Raw genomic sequence first — 26038 nt, forward strand, 5'->3', positions numbered from 1 at the left:
TTATTTCTTGTCTTTTTGATATTACCCATTCTAATAGGTGTAAGATGATATCTTATTGTGTTTTTGATTTGCATTTCCCCAATGATTAATGATGATGAGCATCTTGATTAGTGATGCCGGCTATCTGCATGTCTTCTTTGGAAAAATATCTATTCAGATCCTCTGCTCATTTTTTAATCGGATTGTTTGTTTCCTTGCTATTGACATATGAGTTCTTTATATAACTTTGATATTAATCCCTTATTTAAAGATATATGATTTGCAAATAATTTTCCCATTCAGCTGATTGTCTTTTCATTTTGTTGATGATTTCCTTTGAAAATTATTTATTAATTTATTTAAGTTTAAATAGAGTTGGCATATAATATTATAGTACTTATATTAGTTTCAAGTGTACGATATAGTCATTCTACGTTTTTATACTTTACAATGTGTTCACCCCACTAATTCTAGTGATCATTTGTCACTGTGCAAATGTATCACAATGGTATTGACTATATTCCTTTTCATCTTTTACACCCATTTCTCATTCTTCTCTCTTCTAGAAGCTATCCCTTTGTTTCTGAGTTTGTGATATTTTAGATTCCACACATAAATGAAAGCATACAGTATTTATCTTTCTCTGTCCGACTTAGCCCACTTACCTTCTAAGCCCATCCAAATGGCAAATGGCAAGATTTCATTCTTTTTTATTGCTACATAATATTCCATTGGATATATGTACCACATCTTCTTAGTATATTCATCTATCAATGGATGTCTAGGTTGCTTCCATATCTTGGCTATTGTAAATAATGCTGCAATGAACAAATTAGTATTTTTATTTTCTTTAGATAAATACAAAGAAGTGGAATGTTGAGCTATATGGTAGATCTATTTTGTTTGTTTGTTTGTTTGTTTTTGTTTTCTTTGTTTTTTAGGAATCTCCATACTATTTTATGTAGTGGCTGCACCAATTTGCAGTTCTACCAACAGTGCACAAGGGTTTCCTTTTCTCCACATCCTTGCCATCATATATTATTTGTTGACTTTTTGATAATAGCTATTCTGGCTGGTGTGAGGTGGTGTCTCACTGTGGTGTTGATTTCCATTTCCCTGATGATTAACAATGGTAAATATCTTTTCATATGCCTCTTGGCCATCTGTATGTCTTCTTTGGAGAAATGTCTTTTCATGTCCTCTGCCCATTTTTTTTTTATCACAATGTTATTTTATTGTTGTTATTGAGTTATATGAGTTCCTTATATACTTTGGATATCGACTTCCTGTCAAATATATTATTTACTAATATATTCTCCCATTCAGTAAGTTGTCTTTTGGTTTTTTAGATGGTTTCCCTGACTGAGTAGTAGTGTTTTAGTTTGACGCAGTCCTATTTGTTTATATTTGCTTTTGTTTTTTTTGTTCAAGGAGATATATCCAAAAAGATATTGCTCAGACTGATGCAAAATAGTTTACTACTTGTGTTTTCTGCTAGGAGTTTTAATGGTTTCAGGCCTTACTTTTAAATTTTTAATCCATTTTGAGAGTGTGTATATATATATATATATATATATATATAGTGCAAGAGAGGGGCCCAGTTTAATTATTTGCACATATCTGTCCAGTTTCCCCAATTCAGTTATTGAAATGACTTCTTTCTCCATTGTATATTCTTGTCTTCTTTGTTACAGATTGGTTTATTTCTAGGCTCTCTATTCTGTTCCACTGATATATGTGTCTGCCTTTTTTCTATTTTTTTCTTTTTTTCTTTTTTTTTTTTTTTTTTGGTGCCAGTACCATAATCTTTTGATTATCATAGTTTTGGAGTATAGTTTGAAATCAGGGAGTGTGATGCCTCCCACTTTATTTTTCTCTCTCAAGATCACTTTGGCTATTCAGAGTCTTTTGTGATTTCATATAAATTTGTTCTATTTCTGAGAAGAATTTCATTGGTATTTTGATAAAGGATTGCATTGACTCTGTGGATTGCTTTGGGTAGTATGGCTATTTTAATAACATCAATTATCATAATTCATGGGTACAGTATATTCTTACATTTATTTGTGTCCTCTTCAATCTCTTTATTTGATGTCTCATAGCTTTACAAGTACAGATTTTTTACCTCCTTAATTAAATTTATTCCTAGGTATTTTATTCTTTCTGATACAATTGTAAATGGGATTGTTTTCTTAATTTCTCTTTCTGATTGTTCATTATTGGTATATAAAAATGTGATGGATTTCTGTATATTAATTTTGTATCCTGCTATTTTATTGAATTATTCTATCGTTTTATGGATTCATTAGTGTTTTCTATATATAATATCATGTCATCTGCAAATAGAAGCAGTTTTACTTCTTCCTTTCTTATTAGGGTGCCTTTTATTTATTTATTTTTTTCTTGACTGATTTCTATGGATAAGACTTCCAATACTATATTGAATAATAGTGGTAAGAATGGCCATCCTTTTCTTGTTCTTGATCTTAGAGGAAAAGCTTTCAACTTTTAACCATTAAAAGTTGTGGGGCTTGCCATAGACAGTCTTTGTCAGGATGAGATAAGTTCTTTCTATATCCACTTAGAAATTTTTGTCATGAAAAGATGTTGAATGGAAATAACTTCTTAATGACAGCTATTTTGTTTAGACGATGGAGCCAAAACATTTCAGAACCAAAATTACATTAGAATAAGGTTTAACTATTTTTTTAAAACAAACAAGTCATGCAATATAATAAAAGTAAAAAGGATTTTGAGAGCTGTACATATCTAAAGTCTACTCCTCCAATCCACCTGACATGTGACCCTAAGAAAGTTACTTAATCATCACCTTCCACCCTTTGCAAAATTGGTGCATTGAACTTTTTTCTATTGATTTGTTAATATTGTTTCTAGTGTATGATCTAACACATAGTTAGCTAATATTGATGGCTCTTCATTGAACTGAGATTTAGAAAGGTTATGTGATGTATGCAGGATAGACCTAGTTAATTTTGGACAGGATTTTGATCTAAAGTCATCTGTCAGTAGAATAATTTTATTATAGCATCATGTACCTTAACTGTAGACCTGCCATGAAATATGCTATTTGAAGATAGGCAGTCCAAATTTTCAAATAAATTTTTGAGCACTTTCTGTGTACAAAACAGTATACTGACACTGAAGGATGCACAGGAAAATAAGGCATGGATGCTGCCTTCATGGAGTTTATTATAACCTAATAAAGAAAAGAAATATACACAAATAACTACAGTATTGGCAGAATGTAAAAAGTGTATTTGTAAAGATTTAGTTATGCTGGGTGGGGATGGGTATATTATTGTCTCAACTTGGCGATGGGTGTGTTATTGTCATTTGTTCATTCTTTTAACCAATATTTACAGTGTGAAAATTGTCTTCAACCTGGTTAAGTGCCAAAGAAATTATGGCAAATGAAATTGAAGTATGTGCCCTCATGAAGCTTATAGGCTAGTTTGGGAAACAAACATTTATAGAATAATCACACCAATGTGTAATTTCAAAGTACAATAAGTGCTCTGGGAGAAAAGTTAAGGTTTTATGAGAATATATAGTATTTAATATCAAATTTAGAGTTAGCTTCTTGAAGTTTACTTTTTTTTTTGAGCTGAGAACTAAGGTGAGTAGGAATTAAATAGGTAAAGGAGAAAGATACAGGATCAACAGAACCAGAGGTAAGATGGAGAATAGTGTTCTTAGGGACTAAAAGAAGGCCAATGGGGCTAGGTTAGTTAGCTATAGGACAAGAGGCGATTGAGGAAGACACTGAGGAGTTACATAGCAATCCATGTCAAGGATCTTTCTATTTTAAGAGTAATGGGACAATATTAAAAGATTTTAAGCAAAAAGTTACTGTAATCGGGTTAGTTTAGTATTTTTCTTAATCACTCTGGCTACATTGTGAAATTGGATTAGATAAAGGAAAGACAGTAGTTCAGGTGAGCACTATTGGATAGCTTGGGCCAGAGCGGTGGTAATAGGAATAGGAAGAAGTGGATGGAATAGAGAAAAAGTTACAAAATAAAAGCAATGGAATTTGCTAATGGGTTGTATATCTCAAGAAGGAGGGAGAGGAAAGATCTAGGTTTCTGGCTTTCTAAATTGATTTAGTGACTATTACTATCAAAATTATGCTCCTGAGGTTCTATGCCAGGTGGCATACACATTGTTATAGGTTGCTGGTTAGTTGCATTTCAATCTTAGCCTCTTTAGCAGGTAAATAAGTAGGTTTCACTGCTTAAAACTGTTTTTTAGTACAGTTGACACATTTTTTGAAGCAGAAGGTAAGGAAGGAGAATGTTAGCTTTTTTCCTGAGTATCTATGATATGTCAATATGTCAGGCATTATGCAAGGTACATTTTTTGGAGAAATAATAATTTGTTACTATTCTGTTCAACTTTAGATTGAATAATCTTTGCAAGGTTTCTCAGTCCTGGCACTGTTGACATTTTGGGCTGGATCATTCTTTGTTGTGGGAAGCCATTTTGGACATTATAGTATGTTTATTAGCATCCGTGGACTTTGTCCACTAGCTGCCAGTCGCACCAGAATTATCTCCAGAACCATCCATCTATAGAATAATGTAAGATTTGGATGGAGGGGAAAAGTTCATAGTATTTGATGTATCCATTAAATATGTTCTAAAAATGTTCCTCAATAACTATTTTTGTCTGAAAAGTTAAAAGACATAATGACAGACTTTTATGTTAAACACAATCTTCTGCCCCAAAAGATACCATAATTAGTATTAAAATATTCTGATAGCTTTTAATTATTAGAGATATCTTTCATAAGTGTCTCTACATATAATTTCTCCAGCATAACAGTGACTAGATTTTGTCAGCTGAAATGCAGAAAGCTTCACTACTTGAAAATTTTAGTGTTCCTCTGTTTTAATAAAAATGTGTTTCTTCCGCCAAAAATCTTATAACTCACTACTTTTACTCCATTCATGGTCTTCTAGAATTTGGCATTTACCGTTCTAATTTATCAGATTTGTTAATTGTGCCCCTCTGTTCAAAAAGCACTATATATGAGAATGAAAACAGATCACATCAATTTAAGAATTCATTAGAATTTAGCTACTAATAATGAAAACTAATATCTATAAATTAGCAGAATTCCCTAGTCAAGGTGATTTCATTTATAACCCATTCAGAAAAATGAGACCTCCATGTAAAAGTACCAAAATTTTAATATTAATGTTATGCCAATTATGCAAAATTTTTACTTTCTTGGAATTTTCTAATGTTTCTGGATTTATCATATGAGCTATGTGTATGAAGTAATTCATCAACTTAAAATAATATTAATTGAATAGAATATTTTCAAGGGCACTTTCTAGTAGAATATACATTTGAATATAAATAATTTTAAGGGAAATTATTGGGAACAGAGGAATATGTTTGTTCTCCTGCTTTGCTTCTGAATTTCCACACTCTTAAATAGCCTAGAAAGCACTTTGAGTCAACTTCTCTACTCCTTTACCAGACAGGGTTATAGCTAAACAAACGTGACCAAATGGATATAAATCCCATTTTTAACGACCTCTAGAGACATTACAGTTGTCAACCAATTCATGGTTCAGTGACCTTTACTGTTAACTGCTTCTTCCTATACTTTTCCTAAGTCATTCATGCTATTATTTAAGCCCATTATCTTCTCTTCTGGACTAAGTAGTTATCAAGATTGGCTGGTCCTTGTATATTTTAGACCTAATCTGAAGACTTCTTAAGATTCCGTCCAGGTAACTTATTTTCTCAGGCTAAAAAGTCTCTACCTCAAGCCTTTTCAAACATTTATCATCTTTCTGACTCATCTCTTCTGAATATTACTAGCAGATAGAAGAAATTAGTCTTTTCTTTTTCTCTTCCTCTCTCCCTTCTTTCCTTCCTTATTTCATTTTTGCTTCCTTTCTCTTAGCTTATCTTATTTATACCTAAATATTATTTTCTGAACAATGTACATTCTTAAAATATAGAAGATTTCAAAGTAATTAAATAATTCGGAGTCTTTTGATGTAACATTCATAAAAGGAAGAAAGGCTCTTATTCTAAGAGTGTGTGTGTGCGTGTGTGTGTCCATGAGAGAGAGACAGACAGACAGACAGACAGACTAAATCGTCTCAAACTTTTAAACAGATTTTTTCAAATTATTGGTACATAATATTTGTTTTTACCTACCACTATTTTAAAGGAAACTATCCTTATTCTTTTTTAGATGCAAAAAAATAATGAGTTTTATAATCATGTAATTTATATCTATTATATAAATGTGTGAGAGTGTGTGTATATATATATTTAGACTTTCCATAACTCCCTTTCTCTCCCCACCCCAAAGAAAATATAATCTAGTTGAAAATAATATGCTTTCTATACAAACTCAGTCTTGTGGCAAGTTCTCCAATCCCTTACCCACATCTAAACTTTCTTCTGTCTGTGTATATGTGTGTATGTGTGGATGTGTATGTGTGTGTGTGTGTGTGTGTGTATAGTTGTTACTGGAGACAGATTGTAATCTGCATAATGTTGCTATGTTAAAAAAATAAATACTAAGTTTTAATGTTTTTTAAAAATATATTTAGTTTTAAAAATGATTTTTACCTATTTGACATATTTACTTTGAAAATATTATTTCTTCTCATGTTTCAAAGAGAATTATTTTATTCAGTTTACAATGATTTTAAGTGATGTGATCAAAATCAATTCACCGTTAAGAAATTATTGCATTACTTTTTTTTCCTAAAAGATAAACTTTTCAAGAGGATTTAAGTCTGCTTTCTTCTTGCCTGTCAGTTTTCCATGTCTTTTTAAAATTATAGCTAAACATTCTTAAAAGATTTTTAATATTATAAAGAATTCTTTAAAAAGAGTTTTTTATATGTAAGTAATAATAATTTGGGTAGTAATGATTTTAGATTAAACAGTTTATGCCAATTTAAATGGAAAATCAAATACATTTTGTGTCCTACTTCATATAATTCTCCCCAAACTGGTTAATCAGTAGGAAAATTTGTACAAAGACTGGGATTTAATCTTTGATTAGTCTTCTGTGACCTCGAGAAGGTTATTTGACAATTTAGATTCTTCATTTCTCCTGCAAAAAAAAAGGATAAGGTTAGACTGGTAAGTTCTAAGGTCATTCCCAGCAGTAACATTTTAGAGTTTTATTGTTTTATTACAGGTGGAAACAGACAGGCTTTTCCTCTTTCTTAGGGAGAAGGAGGAGTTGAGATAGAGGTGCTCCTAACCTTTAAAGTATAAAGAAAGAAATTGAGAAGAGTTATGAGGAGAGTAGGAGTGAAGCCACTCACAAATCACAAATTTTAGAAGACAATGAACAGGGTCAAATGACTCTGATTTTCTCTAATTATTTCTGGACATAGTTAACTGGACAATAATGGGTACTGCACATACAGATGGGTACAGAAGGTTCTAGCCTTCTGTATGGAAATAAAATCTTTTGACCTGACCCTGAGACAAATATGGAGAATGGAGAAATCTGGGGAAAAAAAACTTAAAGAAATTTCTGTAACTTATTTTTGGGGAAAAAAAACTTAAAGAAATTTCTGTAACTTATTTTTTAGAAGAGGAAGTCTTCGGTAATAATTTTCTTCAAATGAGTATAAGAATTTTATGTAGAAGATATACATGGCATTTATTTGTTTACTGAAATTAGAACAGGTGGGTGTGAATTGTGACAGATAAGAGGAATAATTTCCTAAGAATCATGTTTGTTAAAAGCTAAAATGATCGCTTAGAAAACTATAAAATACCTGGCAATCAAATTAACCAAGGAGATAAAACACCTCTTCTCAGGAAATTCTGAGTCATTGGAAAAAGAAATTGAAGAAGATACAAATAAATGGAAGCATATACCATGCTCATGGGTAGGAAGAATCAACATCATTAAAATGGCCATACTACCCAAAGCAATCTATAGATTTGATGCAATCTCTATCAAAATACCAATGGCATTTTTCAGAAAGCTAGAGCAAATAATCCTAAAATTTATGTGCAACCATAAAAGACCCCAAATAACTACAGCAATCTTGAGAAAGAAGAACAAAGTTGTAGATATCACACTACCTGATATCAAAATATACTACAAGGCTACAGTAATCAAAACAGCATAGTACTGGCATAAAAACAGATACATTGATCAATGGAACAGAGCCCAGAAATAAATCCACACCTACACGCTCACTTAATATATTGCAAAGGAGGTAAGAATATACAATGGGGTAAAGACAGCCTCTTCAATAATTGGTGTTGGGAAAATTAGATATACATGCAAAAAAAAGAAAGAAAGAAAGAAAGAAAGAAAGAAAGAAAGAAAGAAAGAAAGAAAGAAAGAAAGAAAGAAAGAAAGAAAGAAAGAAAGAAAGAAAGAAATTGGACCACCTTCATACACAGTATACAAGAATAGACTCAACATGGATCAAAGATTTAAATGTAAGACCCAAAACCATAAAACTTCTACAAGACGACATTATTAAAAGTAATTTCTTTTTGGATATATTTCCCCCAGCAAGGGACACGAAAGAAAAAATAAACAAATGGGACTACATCAAACTAAAAAGTATGTGCACAGCAAAGAGAACCATCAACAAAATAAAAAGACAACTGACTGATTGGGAAAAGATATTTTCTAATGATATATCTGATAAGAGGTTAATGTCCAAAATATATAAAGAACTCACACAGCTCAACAACAAAAAAACAAACAATCCAATTTTAAAAAATGGGCAGAAGATCTGAACAGATACTTCTCCAAAGAGGAATTGCAGATGGCTAATAGACATATGAGAAGATGCTCAAAGTCACTAATCATCAGAGAAATGCAAATTAAAACTGCAATGAAATATCATCTCACACCTATCAGAATGGCTATCATCAATAAATCAAAGAACAAGTTTTGGTGAGGATATGGAGAAAAGGGAACCCTCATACACTGTTGGTGGGTTTGCAAATTGGTGTAGCCGCTATGGTAAACAGTCTAGAGGTTTCTCAAAAAATTAAAAATGAATATACCTTTTGACCCAGCAATTGCATGTCTGGGTATTTATCCAGAGAAACCCAAAACAATAATTCATAAAGATCTATGTATCCCAATATTCACGGCAACACAATTTACAATAGCCAAGATATGGAAGCAACCTAAATTCCCATCAACAGACAATTGGATGAAGAAGTGATAGCTCATATATGCAATGGAATATTACTCAGCCGTTAAATAAATGAAATCTTACTATTTGCAATGGTATGGATGGACCTAGAGGTTATTATGCTGAGTGAAATAAGTTAGACAGAGAAAGATGAATATCATATGATTTCGCCTTATATGCAGAATCTGAAGAACAAAAAGAACAAACTAATCATAAACAGACTCACAAATATAGAGAATGATTTGGTAACAGACAGGAGTTGAGGGGCTAGGAGAATGGGGTGAAGAGTTAAAGAAGTGCAAATTGGTAGTTGATAGATGGTCATGGGAATGAGGAGCACAGCATATAGGGAATGTAGTTAGCATTAATATATTGGCTAGGTGGAAAACCAAAGGAGAGAGGAGCAATTAGGGAGATCATTTATAAACTATATAAATGTCTAACCGTGTACTGTATATTTGAAACTAATTAAAATAAATTTAAAAAAAGAAAAAAGCTAAAATGATAATTTAAGATAGGATTCTCTCAAAAATCCTTGATGTTTTAGCAGCTTCTATGTTGTTATTTTTTAGATAATTTTTAGTGTCCTTAATAAACTATGAAATATTTTAGTTATAATTGTCATTGATATGATATGCAAATATTTAGCTTGACGTTCTTAAACACATTGGATTTTAATTAATAAAAGGTTCAACCCCTATGACCTACTCACTGTAAAACCTATAAGCAAAGAAAAAACATTTTTTTTTGAGCTGGTTTCCTGGTCTTTTTCTTATTTGTAACATGTTGAGTATTTTTTAAATGTTTAAAGAATTTTAAATTACCAAAAATATATAACTAGAAAATACTTAGAAATCATTCCTTAAGTCTTTGACTTTAAATAAGCCTTGATTTTTAACTGCATCGGTCTAATTAGATCAATTTATTTTCACAGATTTTCCCAAAAAATGATTCTACAACTTTTTGTTTTTTCAAAGCAAAATTCTGTTGCTACAGTTTTTCAGGTTCTCTTTTTTATAGTTTCTAAATATTTCTTCCTGTCATTTAAAAACATTATCTCTGAAGTTTTAAGAAGTGGAAACAAGTTCGATCCGCTCTGTGTTTTTTTTTTTTTTTAAATCTGGATAGCATAGCCGATACTATGAGAAAACTTTATTTTTGAGTAAATAAGAAAGATTTTTTCTTTTCTTTTCTTGCCTGAGTAAATGAAAAATTATGCGTAAAGGTTTTTTGTTTTGTTTTGTTTCTTTTTACCTTTTAAGTGAAAAATAAAGACATTATTTCACTCACACTGAAGGGAACATGTGAGTTAAAAAATGTTTCTCAGTTACCTTTAGTTTTTCATATATGGTAACAATAGGCAAGAAAACTTTTTGTCTCTGCTTTAAAACTTTACCATTTCACAGCAGCACTGCTTAGCATAGTTTATTTATTTAAAGTATAGGAAAGTATATCAAGTCTAATTAATTTTGAATTGCTGAAAGACATGGGAATTATTTGCATAAAGTATATTTACTCAAATACACAGTGGATGTCTGTGGGGCTATTACAAAAAAGTTCTGCATTTGACAGTAATAATTACCTTTGTCTCTAAGAGAGCAATACTGTTTTTTTCCAGGATTTAAAATATGTATTACTTAATATGTTAAAATACTCAGTGTTTCAGCATTGAAAACAGGTAATGTGATTATTACTTTATTAGATAGAGTTGTTAACTTTCTATTTTCAATATGTGTTCACATTTTTTCTGTGTGTCCTCTTAATTCAGTATATGCAAGAATTTAAATGTAACACCTTGGGGTAACCTTGCTATTCAACCTATGGTCATGACCCAGCAGCAACTGAGTGCTTGATAGAAATGCAAATCTCAGACCACACTCCTGACCTATAGAATCATAATCTGTATTTTAATGAGATTTTAGGGTGATTTTGTATGAGTACTCAAGTATGAGAAACAGTGGTTTAATAAAATATCATTGGTGGCATGAAACTTTAAAAAATTAATCTGATAGTGGGGTTAGAGAATTTAACACTTTATCTTTGATTGAGGTGTTTGATTTCTATACTATGTAGGATTAGCAGTTAAGATTTACAGTTTTTTTAACCCATTATATGTGTAGTTTCTAACCCTGTCATGTGGTAGCAAAATATGAAGTCATTGAAAATTGTTTTATAATTTTATAGCTGTCATCCATTGTAGCTCAGTCATATAATCATTTAAGAGAGTTTAAGATTTGTTTCTCTTTTTCTTAAATTATTCATGACTATACTTAAAATGCTAACAAATATTCATTCATGGACAGTATGAGCCATCTATCTAAATTAATGTATTCTTTATTTTAAAAGAAAGATCACTGTTAAGTCAAATCTTATTACTTTTTCTGTTTTTTTTTCTTTTTCTTTATTTTAATTTATTCCATGTTTTCTTTTTCTTTTGTTTTAGTTGGGTCTGGTAAGTTGACATTTTATTGGCCATCTTCTAATCATCGTGTCACTGTGACTGGAACTTCTCTTCCCCTTTCCATCCATACCCTTCCATGTCCTTCAACCAGTCAGCCTCCATGTTTCACTTGTTCATTGGCAACAAAGACAGACTGCACAGAATAAACTCTGCAGGAAGTATGGGTAACTGACAAAGAGTAAAGGTAATGGGGTTGCTAACTTTATGTCTTATCAAATGATATGTGATCTGCATCCTTTTATTTTTTCTCTCCTTAAATAAGTGATAAAATAAGTAATATGATTCTAACTTGGTTAAGTACTATTTCAACTTATACCTCATAAGATAAATAAACAAACCAAAATAGGTGCCCGGAGAACAATCTTTTTCTTTCCTCCAAAGTATGTTTATGTATTCATGTTTGTCTATCTGAGTTTTTGTAACTATTGTTTTATAATAGTCATTAAAAGCCCTGTTGATAAATAACCTTGTACTTAGGGCTTTTTAGACTCATTTTCATTTCTGTGTATCAGATTCATTCCATTTTATGTAAGAAATAACTACATGATGTACCCCAAATGTATTAAAATTTGCTTTGATAAACATTCATCCTCAAATAAATAGTCGTTAGATTTCTAAGTACTTTCGTAATTAGTATGTTGGGGAAGATCCATTCACATGGATGCTGGAACACCATTTTTGGAGAATTTTGCATGAATGTGCAGGGGAATGATTTTGATCCTAAAAGAATCTAACTATTTTTTAAGTTGCAAAGCTATACAAATATTATAAATACATTACTTCATACTAATATAGGTAGGATGAATTGTTCGATAATGATGTATTAATAAGATATTTGAAAAAAATAGCTTTCTATATGTACACAATATATAGATGGTTAAAATTTAAACATAAAAAATAAAGACAAATGTATAGGATGAGAATTGAGGTGAATACTTAAATAATATAATTTACCATGTATTGTATAATCTGCATTATATAATTTTATTGACAGAGTAATAAAAATGCCTAACCAGGTTAGAAAGGCTGTTAACAAAATGGAAAACTATATCTACAAGATGAATAAAAAATGGATAAAATTTTAGCCTATAAATACTTCTTAGAAATCAAATAGATTAGCATAAAAACACAATCTCAACAAATAAGATACCAATGATAAGGTAATGTGAAAGTAAATGTTTAAGGTCGCTGAACTAAAAATGACAATTAAGAGGAGATTCTGTTCTTTTTGACAAAGATGTTAATGCTCAGTGTTGTGAGGTTTGGGAGGAAGTGCCCTATTAGAGAAAGTGTCAGGTGAAATAATTTTGAGTATAACTGAGAAGGATGTTAAACTCACAACTGTTTTTAATAGTGAAAATTAGGAACAATTCAAATTTAAAACCGATAGATTGGTTAAATAATTTAAGGAAATTTGTATATGGATTATTAAACAGTGATTAAAATTATATTGTTGGAGAATATTTTAAAACAATATGGCTCAATTTGCATAGTCAAATTACAATGCAGTTTTTCTCTTTTTAATTTGCTTGCCTAATTTTCTAAATTTTCAGCACCGACTTTATGTGACATTAATAACATGATTATATATTTTTGGTTATATAAAGTATAAATGTTGAAGTCTTGAAAAATATTTCAACATTTTATCATAAACATTAAGTTTATGATAGTATGTATAGTATGTTACATGTATAGTATGGATGACCTTCACAGCCTACATAGGTGATGATGCTTGATTGATATATAGGCATATTTAACACATTTAAATTATTTTTAGAGATATGTCTACATCTGATATTTAGCATACATGTAGAAAAGGATTTTTTAAAAGTTGTATTTCTAAGACATATCTTGTGGCTGATGTCACTGTTGATGTTGGCTCAGGAATCTGCCTACAAAATATAGTAAATTCATTTCCAGGCAAATATCCTGTGTGAAAGGATTGCTGTAGGATAAATGTAGTTAGCATAAGGGTTTGTATCCCCTTGTTCCCAAATAAGTCTTTGAGGTTTGAAGAAAGTTGGCATTTCATAAAAGAAACATAGATTCTGGCACACATTGTTACACATGCTTCTGAGAATTAGGAAAGAGACCACCCGAAGTTTTTTACTTGTCTAAGTGATTTAAACATTTATATTTTCCTACTCAAATTCCCTGCATATTGGAAAGTCATATTCTCCCATTTATTTAATTAATCATTTGGTTTTCTTTCATTGAAACCAACCAAAATCTTTTCTGGCTTTAGTTTATTATCCAGTCAATCTTTACAGTGTTTTCTTCTGATATCTATATTAATTATTCCAATCCTTTACTAAGGAATCAAATGTTCCTGTATAGATGCATATAGAGGAAAATCCCCAAGCAGTGATGCACATGCCCATTATTATACCTAGATAATGATAGTGTTTGCTAAATTCAAGAGTAAAGCACCCAATTACAATCAAAGTTTTCAAAAAATTATAAGCTGCGACTTCAGTGTTACCAAATTGAACCTAAACTATACCTCCTAACTTTGTATTTTCTTCCCTATAAAGTTACAGGACATTTGAAGGCATTTGACCTGATTCTTCAGGTCTCCTATAATTTTCTAGTCAAATGGTATAATTTCTACTAAACCGCAATTAAAAATAAAAAGGGACTTTAGAAGAAGTTAGGAGATCTAATTGCTCTCTTCAGTTTTGCCACCAAGTAATCTTTGACAAGTTGCTTTACATATCTCTTTTTTAAGAGGTTTATATTTCAATTTATACATATTTATATAAATTTATAAACTTTTTATGTAATATGTAAGTAGTTGTATATCTGTCTTAGCTATAATTGACAAGAAAATATTAACAAGAGAAAGAATACCCTTTTAAATCTTCACCTTTATTAACAAAGAAATCATAACCTTGTGAGCAGAGTGGTAGCATTTGTGGACATATCCTGAATATAATTTTTTGATTCTCATTTATTCATTTTACTGAGTTATCCTAAGCGACTGACATAAGTAACTAAAAGTACTTTTAAAGAAAACCTTAGAAACAATGGAGCAGTCTTAAAAAGTGGGTTAGAAGTACTGTATCCTGTATAAACTGTTTAATGTCTGGCTTGAAACGTTCACTTCAGTTTGACCTGAGACAAGAGAGGAGCATAATTAGGTGTTTCAGACAGCTGATAAGAAATGAATTTGAAAAGTGTAAACAGTAGGTAAAAAGACTTACATTCAGTACACATTTTTCCAAGCACAAAGCATGGCCCAAACAAGCATTTTTTTTTTTTTTTTCAGGAGTGACTCCATCAGCACACCTAATGTTTTCAGCTGCCATTGCTCTCAATGTTAACTGACACAATTTTCTGACACTCTATTTACCGCTGGATGAAGTGGCCATTTAAGTCTGTATAAATCAAACAGTTTGGACAAAGCTGGCAGTATTTATAATGTCAGGATGAGCAGATGTTTCAAATTTGCCCTCATTTCCATACATATTCTGTTTGAACATGCCCTTGCCTATGTAAATGAAGGAGGCATTCGACTCCACTATTGCTTCAAATTCATTTCTATTCAAGTAATTTGACTGAGGATTTTAAATGTTATAATTTGCATGGTAGCATTCCAGGAGCTTTTAAGTTAAAGTAATTTTAGGAACTACCTACATCAGGAGGTCCTTCTGTGTATGATTAAAGTCCATTCACCTTTAAGCAACTCTAAATGAGAAAAGGTATTTATTCATACAAATTTCAAATGTACTTTGAATGTAAAAGGTCAAATTGTAGCTCAGAGACTCTTTTCATACGGTTAATCTTAAGTCAGGTAATAAAAAAACTTTTCACAAAACCCTATTCCATTCTCTAAATGGAATTAACAATTTAACAATTCAGCTTCAATTGAATTAAAAGTGAGAATTGGTACATTATGTACTATAGTACATAACGACTTGTATAAAATAACGATAGTACTTGATATATCAGCAGATTGTCTCAATTAGGACAATAACTACATGTTTTTATTCAGTGTACTTTGTTTCGTCTCCTTTAGAACCTCCACATTTTGTTGTGAAACCCCGTGACCAGGTTGTTGCCTTGGGACGAACTGTAACTTTTCAGTGTGAAGCAACCGGAAATCCCCAACCAGCTATTTTTTGGAGGAGAGAGGGGAGTCAGGTATGAGCTTGGTCTGTTGTTTCAATCAGCAAAGATGAATGCTAGATATAAAGAAAAACAACATTTTATTTAGTCATACAACTGTCACTTCAAGAGAACTGAAAAATTTCCTGAGTGTCGTAGAAAATTTAGCAATGAGAGAGAAGACCAAATTTCCTTCATTTTTTGCATTCTCAAAACAATTTCCCTTCCTAGTTTTGGCACACAGGTTAGTACATATAATAATAATTGTTTTATTATATAAAATTTACCTTTACTACCAATTCAACTACATTAAAAAAGTCTTTCTAAACATAACTCAATTAGTTTTTTTTCTGTTATTCAGATATCTGTATATATTAAAAGAACTTTAAAGACACTTAAAACAGAGATAATTATACAGTGCAATTTCTCTGAAAGTACCAGGAATTCAAAGTGTCTTCTTCATTTCTTTATGTTTTAAATATCAGTTAAAACATAAGGAGTGAAGACATTGAACTATATGTAATTCTCTTTAACATAGATGTCATGTTAAATATAGTTCAGTATATCCTAATTCTTTGAAAACAATCATATGTGATATCCTGCTTGCTATCAAATCCTACTATCTAAACATTTTATGAACCATAATTTTCTATAAACCTTGAAAGTGAAATGTAGAGATCTATTCTCTTACTAACTCTTAAGTTTGCTATTGGGCTTCAGCTTAATGAAAAGGAAATTTGAAATAATTTTACTTTTAAAATAATAGGAAATTTTAAAATATATTTTTAAATATACATCTTTTTCTTATCTCTTAATGACTTACCTTCTTCAATAAAGGATTTTCTTCCTTTTGGTTTCTGATTCTTGTAAAAAAAAAATGATTGTCATTCATTTTTAATACAGTTATTCCTAACCTCTTTTATTTTTTGCTTTATCAATTTAGGGTGCATTGTTTTATGGTCTTGCTTATATGTGTGCTCATAAATAACATATAGGTAGTTTACTGATTGCACTCACTAATGTTTTGTAAGCAATACTATCAAGCTTACTTTTGTTTTTTTTTGTTAGGCAAATATTTATTTGGTTATGGTATGCAGGCCATCATTTGAGTTCTAGTAAGTTGTTTGATTCTAACACATTCCATTTGGCCTCAAAGAACTAAGTTTGCTGATAGCTAACTAAAGACAAGAAAAAAAAATTGAGGGTTGAGCAGGAAGAATTGGAAGTATGTTATATAAGAAAATCTGTGTAGCGATAATAGTAAATCCACTAGAAGTTCTTTTTAACAGAGTAATATTTAAATGAATCATTTAGTTATTTTAATAACTTATTCATTAAGTTAAACTTTATATGAAATTTCAAGATAATTTTGATTTGATTTGGTTTGGTTTAATGATACAATTTCCTTTTTTTCTAAAATTTTGTCATTGAATATGTCTATGGTTTAGTAGTAGTTAAACCTTAAGAAAACAATGTACCTAGCCTATGCTGAGGTACCCCCACTGAGATGGAACGGTGGCTATTTGGCACCAGCAAATGGTTGCCATGTGGAAATTCAGGTCCAGAATTATTAGATCTTCTGATCTTTCCAAGAGAAACCATGAATGCAGATTTTCAAAAAAAAAAAAAAATACTTAAAAAGGGGCAACTTTATTTTGTTAGAAAAAATGTTGATATTTTTTATTTCCTGAAATTCTATGACATAATGTGTCCCTCTGACAAACATGATATTTCAATTCAGAGGGAGAAATTTATACTACAAAATAACATCTTACTTTTACTTTGTATTTAAGATAACTTTCTGCAAAAATAAAGCCCCATTATGAATTCTTAAATTCAGTATATGTTCAAGAGAAACAAGAAATTGTTAATTTGATAGAGGCTACTGATATTTTATAATGGAGGGCTAATAGAGATACTTGTTATCGGTACCAAAATGATATCCTTTAACTAATCAGACTGTACTTAAATTTTAATTTTGTTTATATATTAAAAGACAGTGTTTATAATCCTAATAGTCACACACGCGCACACACACATGCAAAGTTTTTTTAACTCTCCTTTGGTTAAATATCTAAAACTCTTAACTCTAATGAAAACAAATAGCCTTTGAAATCTAGTATTGTTTGAAACTGATAATCATAAAAGCATATATCAATATTTATAATTTATTTACAATTGTAATAACATATTTAAGACTAGATTAGTAAACCTTATATATTTATGTGTGTGCATATCTATATATGTGAGCATGTAAAGAAACAATATTTAGCTTATTTGTGTACATATATATGTGTGGTCTGTGTGTTTGTGTACATGTTTATATATCTATTATAAATATATATATATGTACCAAAATATCGGAGCCTAGAAATTAATCTTTTGTTATTCTTTCCTCCCAAATCCTGAATTGTAGAATCTGCTTTTCTCGTATCAGCCACCACAGTCATCCAGCCGTTTTTCAGTCTCCCAGACTGGTGACCTCACTATTACTAATGTCCAGCGATCTGACGTAGGTTATTATATCTGCCAGACTTTAAACGTTGCCGGAAGTATCATCACAAAAGCATATTTGGAAGTTACTGATGGTAAAGTAGAGCATTTTATTTCGAAATTTCAAAGTTTTCCTTAGAGTCTAATGAAAGTGCCAGTAAACATTTTTATTTTCAACTTCGTATCCTTACTTACAGCAATGTTGAGTAAAGCTGAAGATGTAATATAATGATTAACTCTAAAATGATTTTTAATTTAACCTGACTGTACTATAGATTTCTAGCACTAAGTCAGATTCACCAAAGTATAGCAGTTATGCAAAGAAAAGTTTATACTGAATAGCTGTACATGAGAATATTTCCATGTTTTCAAAAATAAAATGCTATTTCAAAATTTATTAGTATAAAATGTCATCCTTTTCTTTCCTCTATATTAAGGAGATAGGTGCATTACTGATAAATTCAACTCACAATTCATGATAATGAACAATTTTTCTTAATGTGATTTTATTTTGCTTATTAATTCCCCTAAACTTGATCAATTAATGCCAAATATGTTCTAATGACACAGTGATAGAGAAAATCACCAACCATTAGAAGGATGACAGTAGTAATAATATGAGAATAAAAATATACATATATATTTATATGTATACATATAAATATATAAATGTAAATATTCACATTAAATATATATATACATATTTATTCCTTTTTGTTGCCATGTAGTATACCATTAAATGGTCACAGTTCATTTATGTTTTTGTCTATTGATGGATTGTTTTCAGCTGAGGGCTTTTATTAATAAAGCTAAATATACCTAACAAGTCCATTGGTGGGCATGTGCACTCAATATCTTGGTTTTCCCAGATATAAGTTCTTGTCAGATATATGAATTATAAAGATTTCTCGTTTGTTGTTTTGATGATGATTTTAGGGCTTAAATAACTAATTTTAATGCAGACCAATGTATTATTTTCTTTTATATGTTGTGCTTTTAGTTTTCTGTCTTACCTTGAGGCCATGAAGATATTCTCCTTACTCTTCTTCTAGAAGCTTTATTGTCTATACTTTTGAGATTTAAGATTTTAATTCATTTTAAATTATTTTTTGCATGCGTTATAAAATAAGAGTCCAAATTCCTTTTTAGACTATTAGAAGTTCTCTATATTTTGTTATATGCTTTAAAAATCAACTTCTTAATTTTTATGCACATACACACATTCCTAAATAAGCACAAAAATCTGAGTTTTAAATTTCATTCCACTTAAATTATTGAACAATTTAAGTAGAGTTAACATTTAAACAATCGGAGTTTCAAGTTAGAGAAATATATATGAATTTATTTAGATTTTTAAATCTCTCAATAAAGTTTGATAGTTTTCAGGGTAGAAGTCTTGTGCATATTTTATACCTATAATATTTCATGATTTTGGATGTGTGTGTATCATTATGGTATTGTTTAAAATAAGATATACAGTTGACTTTGTATATTAACCCTGTATCCTGTAGCTTTGCTAAATCCACTCATTATTTATAAGATTTTGTAGGTAGAATACTTTGAAATGTCTATGAACTAAATGTGGCAATTGCAAAGTAAATCAATTTTACTTTTTCTTTCCAATATTTAGAATTTTAATTCTTTTACTTGTTGTGCATTATCTGTGATCTCCAACATAACTAGTAGGATTTATAATAGTGGACACATTTTTCTTGATCCTAACTTTAAGAGAAAAAACATTTATTATTCTATCAGTAAGTATAATGTCAGCTAAGATTTTATAGATACTTTTTGAAATTCAAAAAAAAATCCAGAGTAATTTTTAAATACATTAATTTTATTATTTCATTTCCCATTGGTCTCAGAATAAAGTATATTCCTTAATATACTTTATAATTCATGATCTGACCTCTGCAGGCTCATCTCTGAATAGTGTGTTGTTTACATGCTCTAATTTTATTGTGTCCTATGCTTTTTTTTTTTATCTTAAGACTTCTACACACGCTCTTTCTACTGACTTGAAATTTCAATTTCGTCAAGAAGCTTTCCCTAACTCCTCACATATGGGTACTATGCCCTCACTCTGTGTGTGTGTGTGTGTGTGTGTGTGTGTGTGTGTGTGTGTGTGTACGTATATATATATGTGTGTGTGTGTATATATATATATATATATACACACACACATATATATGTATATATATTTACGTATATATATACACATATATATGTACACATACACACATATATATATATATAGATTGCATCCTATACTTTCCTATCTTCTGTTTATTTTCTTATAATCTTCATTAGACACCAAAAGGGCAAGACCTATGTCTGTCTAATCAAGTTAATTGTATACCCAGTAACCTCCAAAGTCTGACACGTGATAGATGCTCAATAGATATTTTTTTTGCTTGAGTGGAAGAAACAGAAAAAAGAGAAATAACAGCTACCTATTAGTTAAATCAGAATTCAAAATTAGTTTTTTCCCATTCAAAAGTCTGGACTCTTACCTCTGTCTATGATATGTATTATATATGCACTGTCTCAAATAAGTTAGAATAACCTAAAAAGTTTTTTACAATTTTTTACATTCATCACACCTAATATGTGATGATTGTAAAGATCATGCAATGAATTTGACAATGATCAATAAAATCAATGTGTAGAAAAAATAGAGCATAGAATTGCACATACATTTACAATTGCAGCTTCATAAAGCAACTTGTATATACAGCTATACTTGAAAAAAGGCCAAAGAAAATTATGGTAAAATATTGCCAAGTATCCCTTATTAGTCTCATAATCAATAACTAAAAGCAAAGTGACAATAGAGCAGGAGGCACAGAATATGATAGAGTAGCAGTTGTCTTTGATATACTACTTTTCAGTATCTGTGGCCTACCCCAACTAGCACTTGACTCAGGAACATAGAAATTCATATCACCTATTTGATTAAAAATGTTTCTTCTCTTCATTACTAGAATGTAAGAAAAAAATAGTGGGTATTAAAAGATGTACATAATTTAAAATCATTTGCATTTATCTCTCAAAAGTTATTGATATACAGTGAAAAGAATATTATTTTTTATTCCAAAAAAAAGAGATTTACCAATTACTAACCACTTGATCTGAATAAATCACTTGAGCTTTCAATGTTTCAGTTCCCTGATTCCTAAAATGGGATAATATTTTATAGACTAAATCATGGATTTTTGAGATATATTTTCAAACTGATACCAATTGTGATATACTATAACTTATGTTTAATGGTGTATAAATGTGAATTTTTGTATTTAGCTAGTATATGTTATTTTTATTATTTTTCACTTAAAATGATTTTATAAATATATTTATACTTATTAATATAGTCCTCATGATTATTATTTTTCATTAGACAAAATATTACTTTTGATGATATGCTCTTATTTTTTAGGGTTTTTAAATCTTTCATTGAATGTGGGAAAAAGACAGGTAAATTTTTACAGTCTGCCATAATAGTGTTCTACCACCTATCACACTGCTTATACCAACATTGCTATCACCATTACTACTATACTGATAATAAAAAGTTAGCGTTATTTAATGTTTCCTTGGAGCCAAGCACTATGTTAAGAACTTTTCACTTATTGACAATTTCAAATGTGACAACATCTCATTTTACAAATGAAGAAACAGAGGCTCAGAATGGTGAAAAAAGTGCGCCCACATCATGTAAATAAGTAGGAGAAATGAGATTTAAAACAAAAATTCGTACCTCTGGACATGGACAATAGACTAGTGGTTACCAGAGGGTAAGAGGGGAGGGAGGAGGTAGATGGGGTAAAAGGGATCAAATATGTGGTGACAGAAAGAAATCTAACTATGGGCGGTGAACACGCAATGTGAGATATATCTATGCCTTACTTTTGTATACTTGAAACAAAATAAAAAATAAAACAAAAATTTGTATTGTCCAATCTAATTATCACTTGCCACATGAGACTATTTAAATTAGAATTTAAATTGCTTAAGATTAAATAAAATTACACACCAAGTTCTTCAATTACACTAGCCACATTCAGGCCCTCAGTAACTATGTGAAGCATTGGTTATTGTATTGGATGGTGCACACATGGAACATTTTTATTTTTCAAAGGTACATCTTTCTGATTCCAAAGTCTGTGCACTTACTTTGTTAAAATGTATTTTTGTTTTCTATAATTTTCTATTGTATTACTTGATAATTTATACTAACAATCTTAGTGTAAATATCAACTCTAATTTGAGGTCTGTCTCATAAATCCTAAAAGCTAGGTTCGACGCATAAATGTACTACATACACTCTTTGGTTTGTGTAAATTTATACATTTCATTAATATTTCATTCTAATCTATGACGATGCCAAAAAATGTTTTCATTTTTCCTATCTAAAAATGTAAAATTGCTTTAGCTCTTTTAGCTTTTATTTACGTATTAATTTTTTACAGAAAAGTGTAGCGGTAATATCATAATTCATATATATGAATAGCTTTTTTGCATTAACAAAGCACTTTCATATCTATTATTTATTTAAATCTTCCTAGCAATCAATCCACTGAACTGGTTAGAACAAGTGTTATTATCCTGAAGTATTATTATTATATTTTACAGATTAAAAAAAAAAAACAAAAGCTGAGGCTTAGGGAATTTAAGGAACTAGTCCGAAGATATTTTACAGATGGTGGATCTGACAGTCAACCCAACTCTTCTTTTCTTGCTTTGTTTTTGTAAACTACACAGTATATACCAGGAAGAAATAAATGACACAGAGAAACAGCATCATTAAACTGGTTTGGGACGGGATGAGGAGGTGTAGATGATGCTAATCATAATGCAAATATCACTAGAACACTAGAACACTAGAACACTAGAAAGATATAGAAATTTGAATAAATCCCCAGATACTGGATTGTTTCTAAACATAACAAGGCTATCAAATGCAAACCACTTCGTTACTGGACTTAATTCTAATCAGTTATAACGAAACCCTATGTTACTAATTTAATTAATGTCTGGAGGTAAATATTCATTTATTCTTATAATCAAAGGAACACAGATGGCAGTCTTAGAAAACCCCAAACACAATAAAAACACTTTCATTCTTTTTTCATACTTATCAGGAGGGACCTCTGATTTGATTTTAGCAAATCTCAATAGATAATGTAGAAAATATTAAATAATTCTAAGCAAGGGAATTATTGGCTTATACTTTTTATTCATGGAATATCAGAAACATTCCTGCCAAGTTTCAAACTCCAGTCTTCTAATACACTACCCACCTCCCCTCTGGTATTAACAGATTTCGCACTAGTAACCAAGGATGGAAGAGAATTGGAAGGTGGAGAAAAAATGCTCAATTGCTGATTTCACTCTCTTGCTTTCTTGTTTTTCTTAGATTGAATGCACAAAACCAATAATTATTTCATGATAAATGAGGAACAAATTGAAGTATGACTCCAGCTTGTGAAAATCTCTAGTGCATAAAACTTTGAGCATGACATATCCAGCTTTGCAAATGGTTGCATCCAAAATTTAGTTACTCTGGCAACCAGTTTCCTTTAATCAGGCAACTTCTTAGAATTGTCTTTTATATATTTGTGACTTTTACAATTTTTAATTAATAGTCAGAATTGTAAAGCTTAATAGAGAAAAACATTATCTTTTTTGTTTTTTATTCACTAAAAAAAAAATCATGGAGTTTCACCTAAATCACCAAGGTCAGAGGATGAAAACATCTCTCTGATGCAGGATTTATTCTAATTTCACTATTTGTTTTAAGTCTTTCCCTGAAATAATTTACTTATTATCTCAGATAATGTTTTTAGATTTTAGATTTTTCATATGATAATAATACTTTGAGATATTGTAAAAATGCCTTCCTTAGTACATTAAAACTTTCAAGATAACAGAATTAGGAAAGGTGTTATCTCATTTCTCTAAGTTCAATATGGAACTATGATATTTCCTAGGTTAGGACATCAGCTGGAGTTATATTTTTAGATTAGCCTACCAAGAATGTATTTTCACAGTTTTCCAGTTTCTCTGAATTCATTAGGATTGGGAAATTTTTACACTTATTATTTTAATAGAATTCTAAGATAAAAGGATCCCAATCATATTGATTTAAAAATCGTCAAGCATGGTGGTGTGATACCATCATTTGTGTAACGCCAAACGGTTATGAAATATCAAGTTGACTTTGGTTCATTTATGAAAATTTGTCTCATAAATTTCTTTGGGGTAAATGTCTTTTGTTGTTGTTTTATTTTTTACATATTTTAAAGTTTAAATTCTACAGCATCCCACTTCTCGCCACTCACTTACATCCCCTTCACTATCCACAATCCTTATTTAGTCCCTGAACTCTTAAACAGGTCCCTTAACAATGCGGCACACTCAGTCAGTGGTTGGTCACTTGAAAAGAATACATTTTACCTCATTTTAATATTCTAAATCAGTGCACCATATAAATGCATTCTGAATAATGCATATCTCCTACTTTAATTACTTGTTTAATTAGTTTGTTTCAAAGCCTAGAGCAACTGCTCTTGCTTCGATGATTAGAAAATTGCTTCCAGTTGCAGAAATCTATTTCCTGTTGTTTCTTCTGGCAGTGATTGCAGACCGGCCTCCTCCAGTCATTCGACAAGGTCCTGTGAATCAGACTGTAGCAGTGGATGGTACTTTAGTGCTCAGCTGTGTGGCCACAGGCAGTCCAGTGCCCACGATTCTATGGAGAAAGGATGGTGTCCTTGTTTCAACCCAAGATTCTCGAATTAAACAGCTGGAGACTGGAGTGCTACAGATCCGTTATGCTAAGGTAACTTGAAATGACACCCTGGGTTTCTCATTTTGTTTCACTTTGTTTTTGCCTACAGTAACTAATATTGAAGTCTCAAATTTTAGAAATAATGAAATGCCAAATAACAATATTAATATATTTTTAATTTGATGCTTTATTCTTTCAGACATTCCACTATGTATATTTAACATGATTTAACTCATAATTTAGGCCATGGCAATTAATTAAAGGTTTTATATAGAGGAGGAAAAAAAAATTTGAGACCTTTTGAGGAAGATCGATGAGGATTTGTGGGAGAAAAAGCACCGTTTAAGTAGTGGTATGATGTAGTCATTCATTCTATAAAGCATTTTTTTCAAAGCTATTTTCTAGTACCATTTGACGTGCAGTGTACTTGAACGGTTCTTCTATTGTGAATATACGGTTTAGCATTTTGCAATTACAGAATTCTCTATGTGCAAACAAAAACTATAAAGCAATGTATACACTGAGTATTCATTTCAAATCAGAATGTTAAATGATGAAAAGCCCGTGGGTTTGTGGGAACAATTTAGGGATTTACTTTCCCAGGGCATCACATCCCATACCTGTTCTTTCAGGACTGTGTTGTTTTGTTTTGATTTTTCTTTTTCTTTTTAGGTCAAGATCAGACAAGTTCATGAGGCATATGAGAAAGAATAGCCTTGCCAGTAATAAACAACAATTTCAGTTGCTTTATTGCCTATTATGGGTGGCTTTTTTGGAGTTTTGGATCAGCATAACAGCTTATTTTATGTGCCACCAAAGTTATTATGTTTTACTTCTTTGTGACAACTATTATGACTTTGTTATTGTAATGGCCGGAGCAAGATGATAACATTCTCTCTTTATGAAACATTACTTGAAAATAGAGTTAATACCTTAAGCACGTGGTTTCATTAAACTGCTGATGATTTTAAACTCGAACATGTGACCTGTGTTTATATTCTGGTATTCACTCTTTAGAAGGAA

General features: G+C 30.5%; 1 protein-coding gene across 12 annotated transcripts in view; it reads left to right on the forward strand.

Moving 5' to 3' along the window:
• The window catches only part of ROBO1 (roundabout guidance receptor 1), a 1005278-nt gene that overhangs the window by 911941 nt on the left and 67299 nt on the right, over positions 1 to 26038 (forward strand). For 9 of the 12 annotated variants that reach the window (XM_036218857.1, XM_036218860.1, XM_036218859.1 and 6 more), the window contains 4 exons: positions 11608 to 11616; positions 15644 to 15768; positions 18149 to 18320; positions 24861 to 25066. In XM_036218857.1, coding sequence (XP_036074750.1) covers positions 11608 to 11616; positions 15644 to 15768; positions 18149 to 18320; positions 24861 to 25066 — 512 coding nt within the window. The remainder of the gene's footprint in view (positions 1 to 11607; positions 11617 to 15643; positions 15769 to 18148; positions 18321 to 24860; positions 25067 to 26038) is intronic. The other 3 variants (XM_036218858.1, XM_016129512.2, XM_016129516.2) reach the window with 1 other exon arrangement.

Source organism: Rousettus aegyptiacus, unplaced genomic scaffold (assembly GCF_014176215.1).
Source record: "Rousettus aegyptiacus isolate mRouAeg1 unplaced genomic scaffold, mRouAeg1.p scaffold_m13_p_4, whole genome shotgun sequence".
Lineage (NCBI taxonomy): Eukaryota > Metazoa > Chordata > Mammalia > Chiroptera > Pteropodidae > Rousettus > Rousettus aegyptiacus.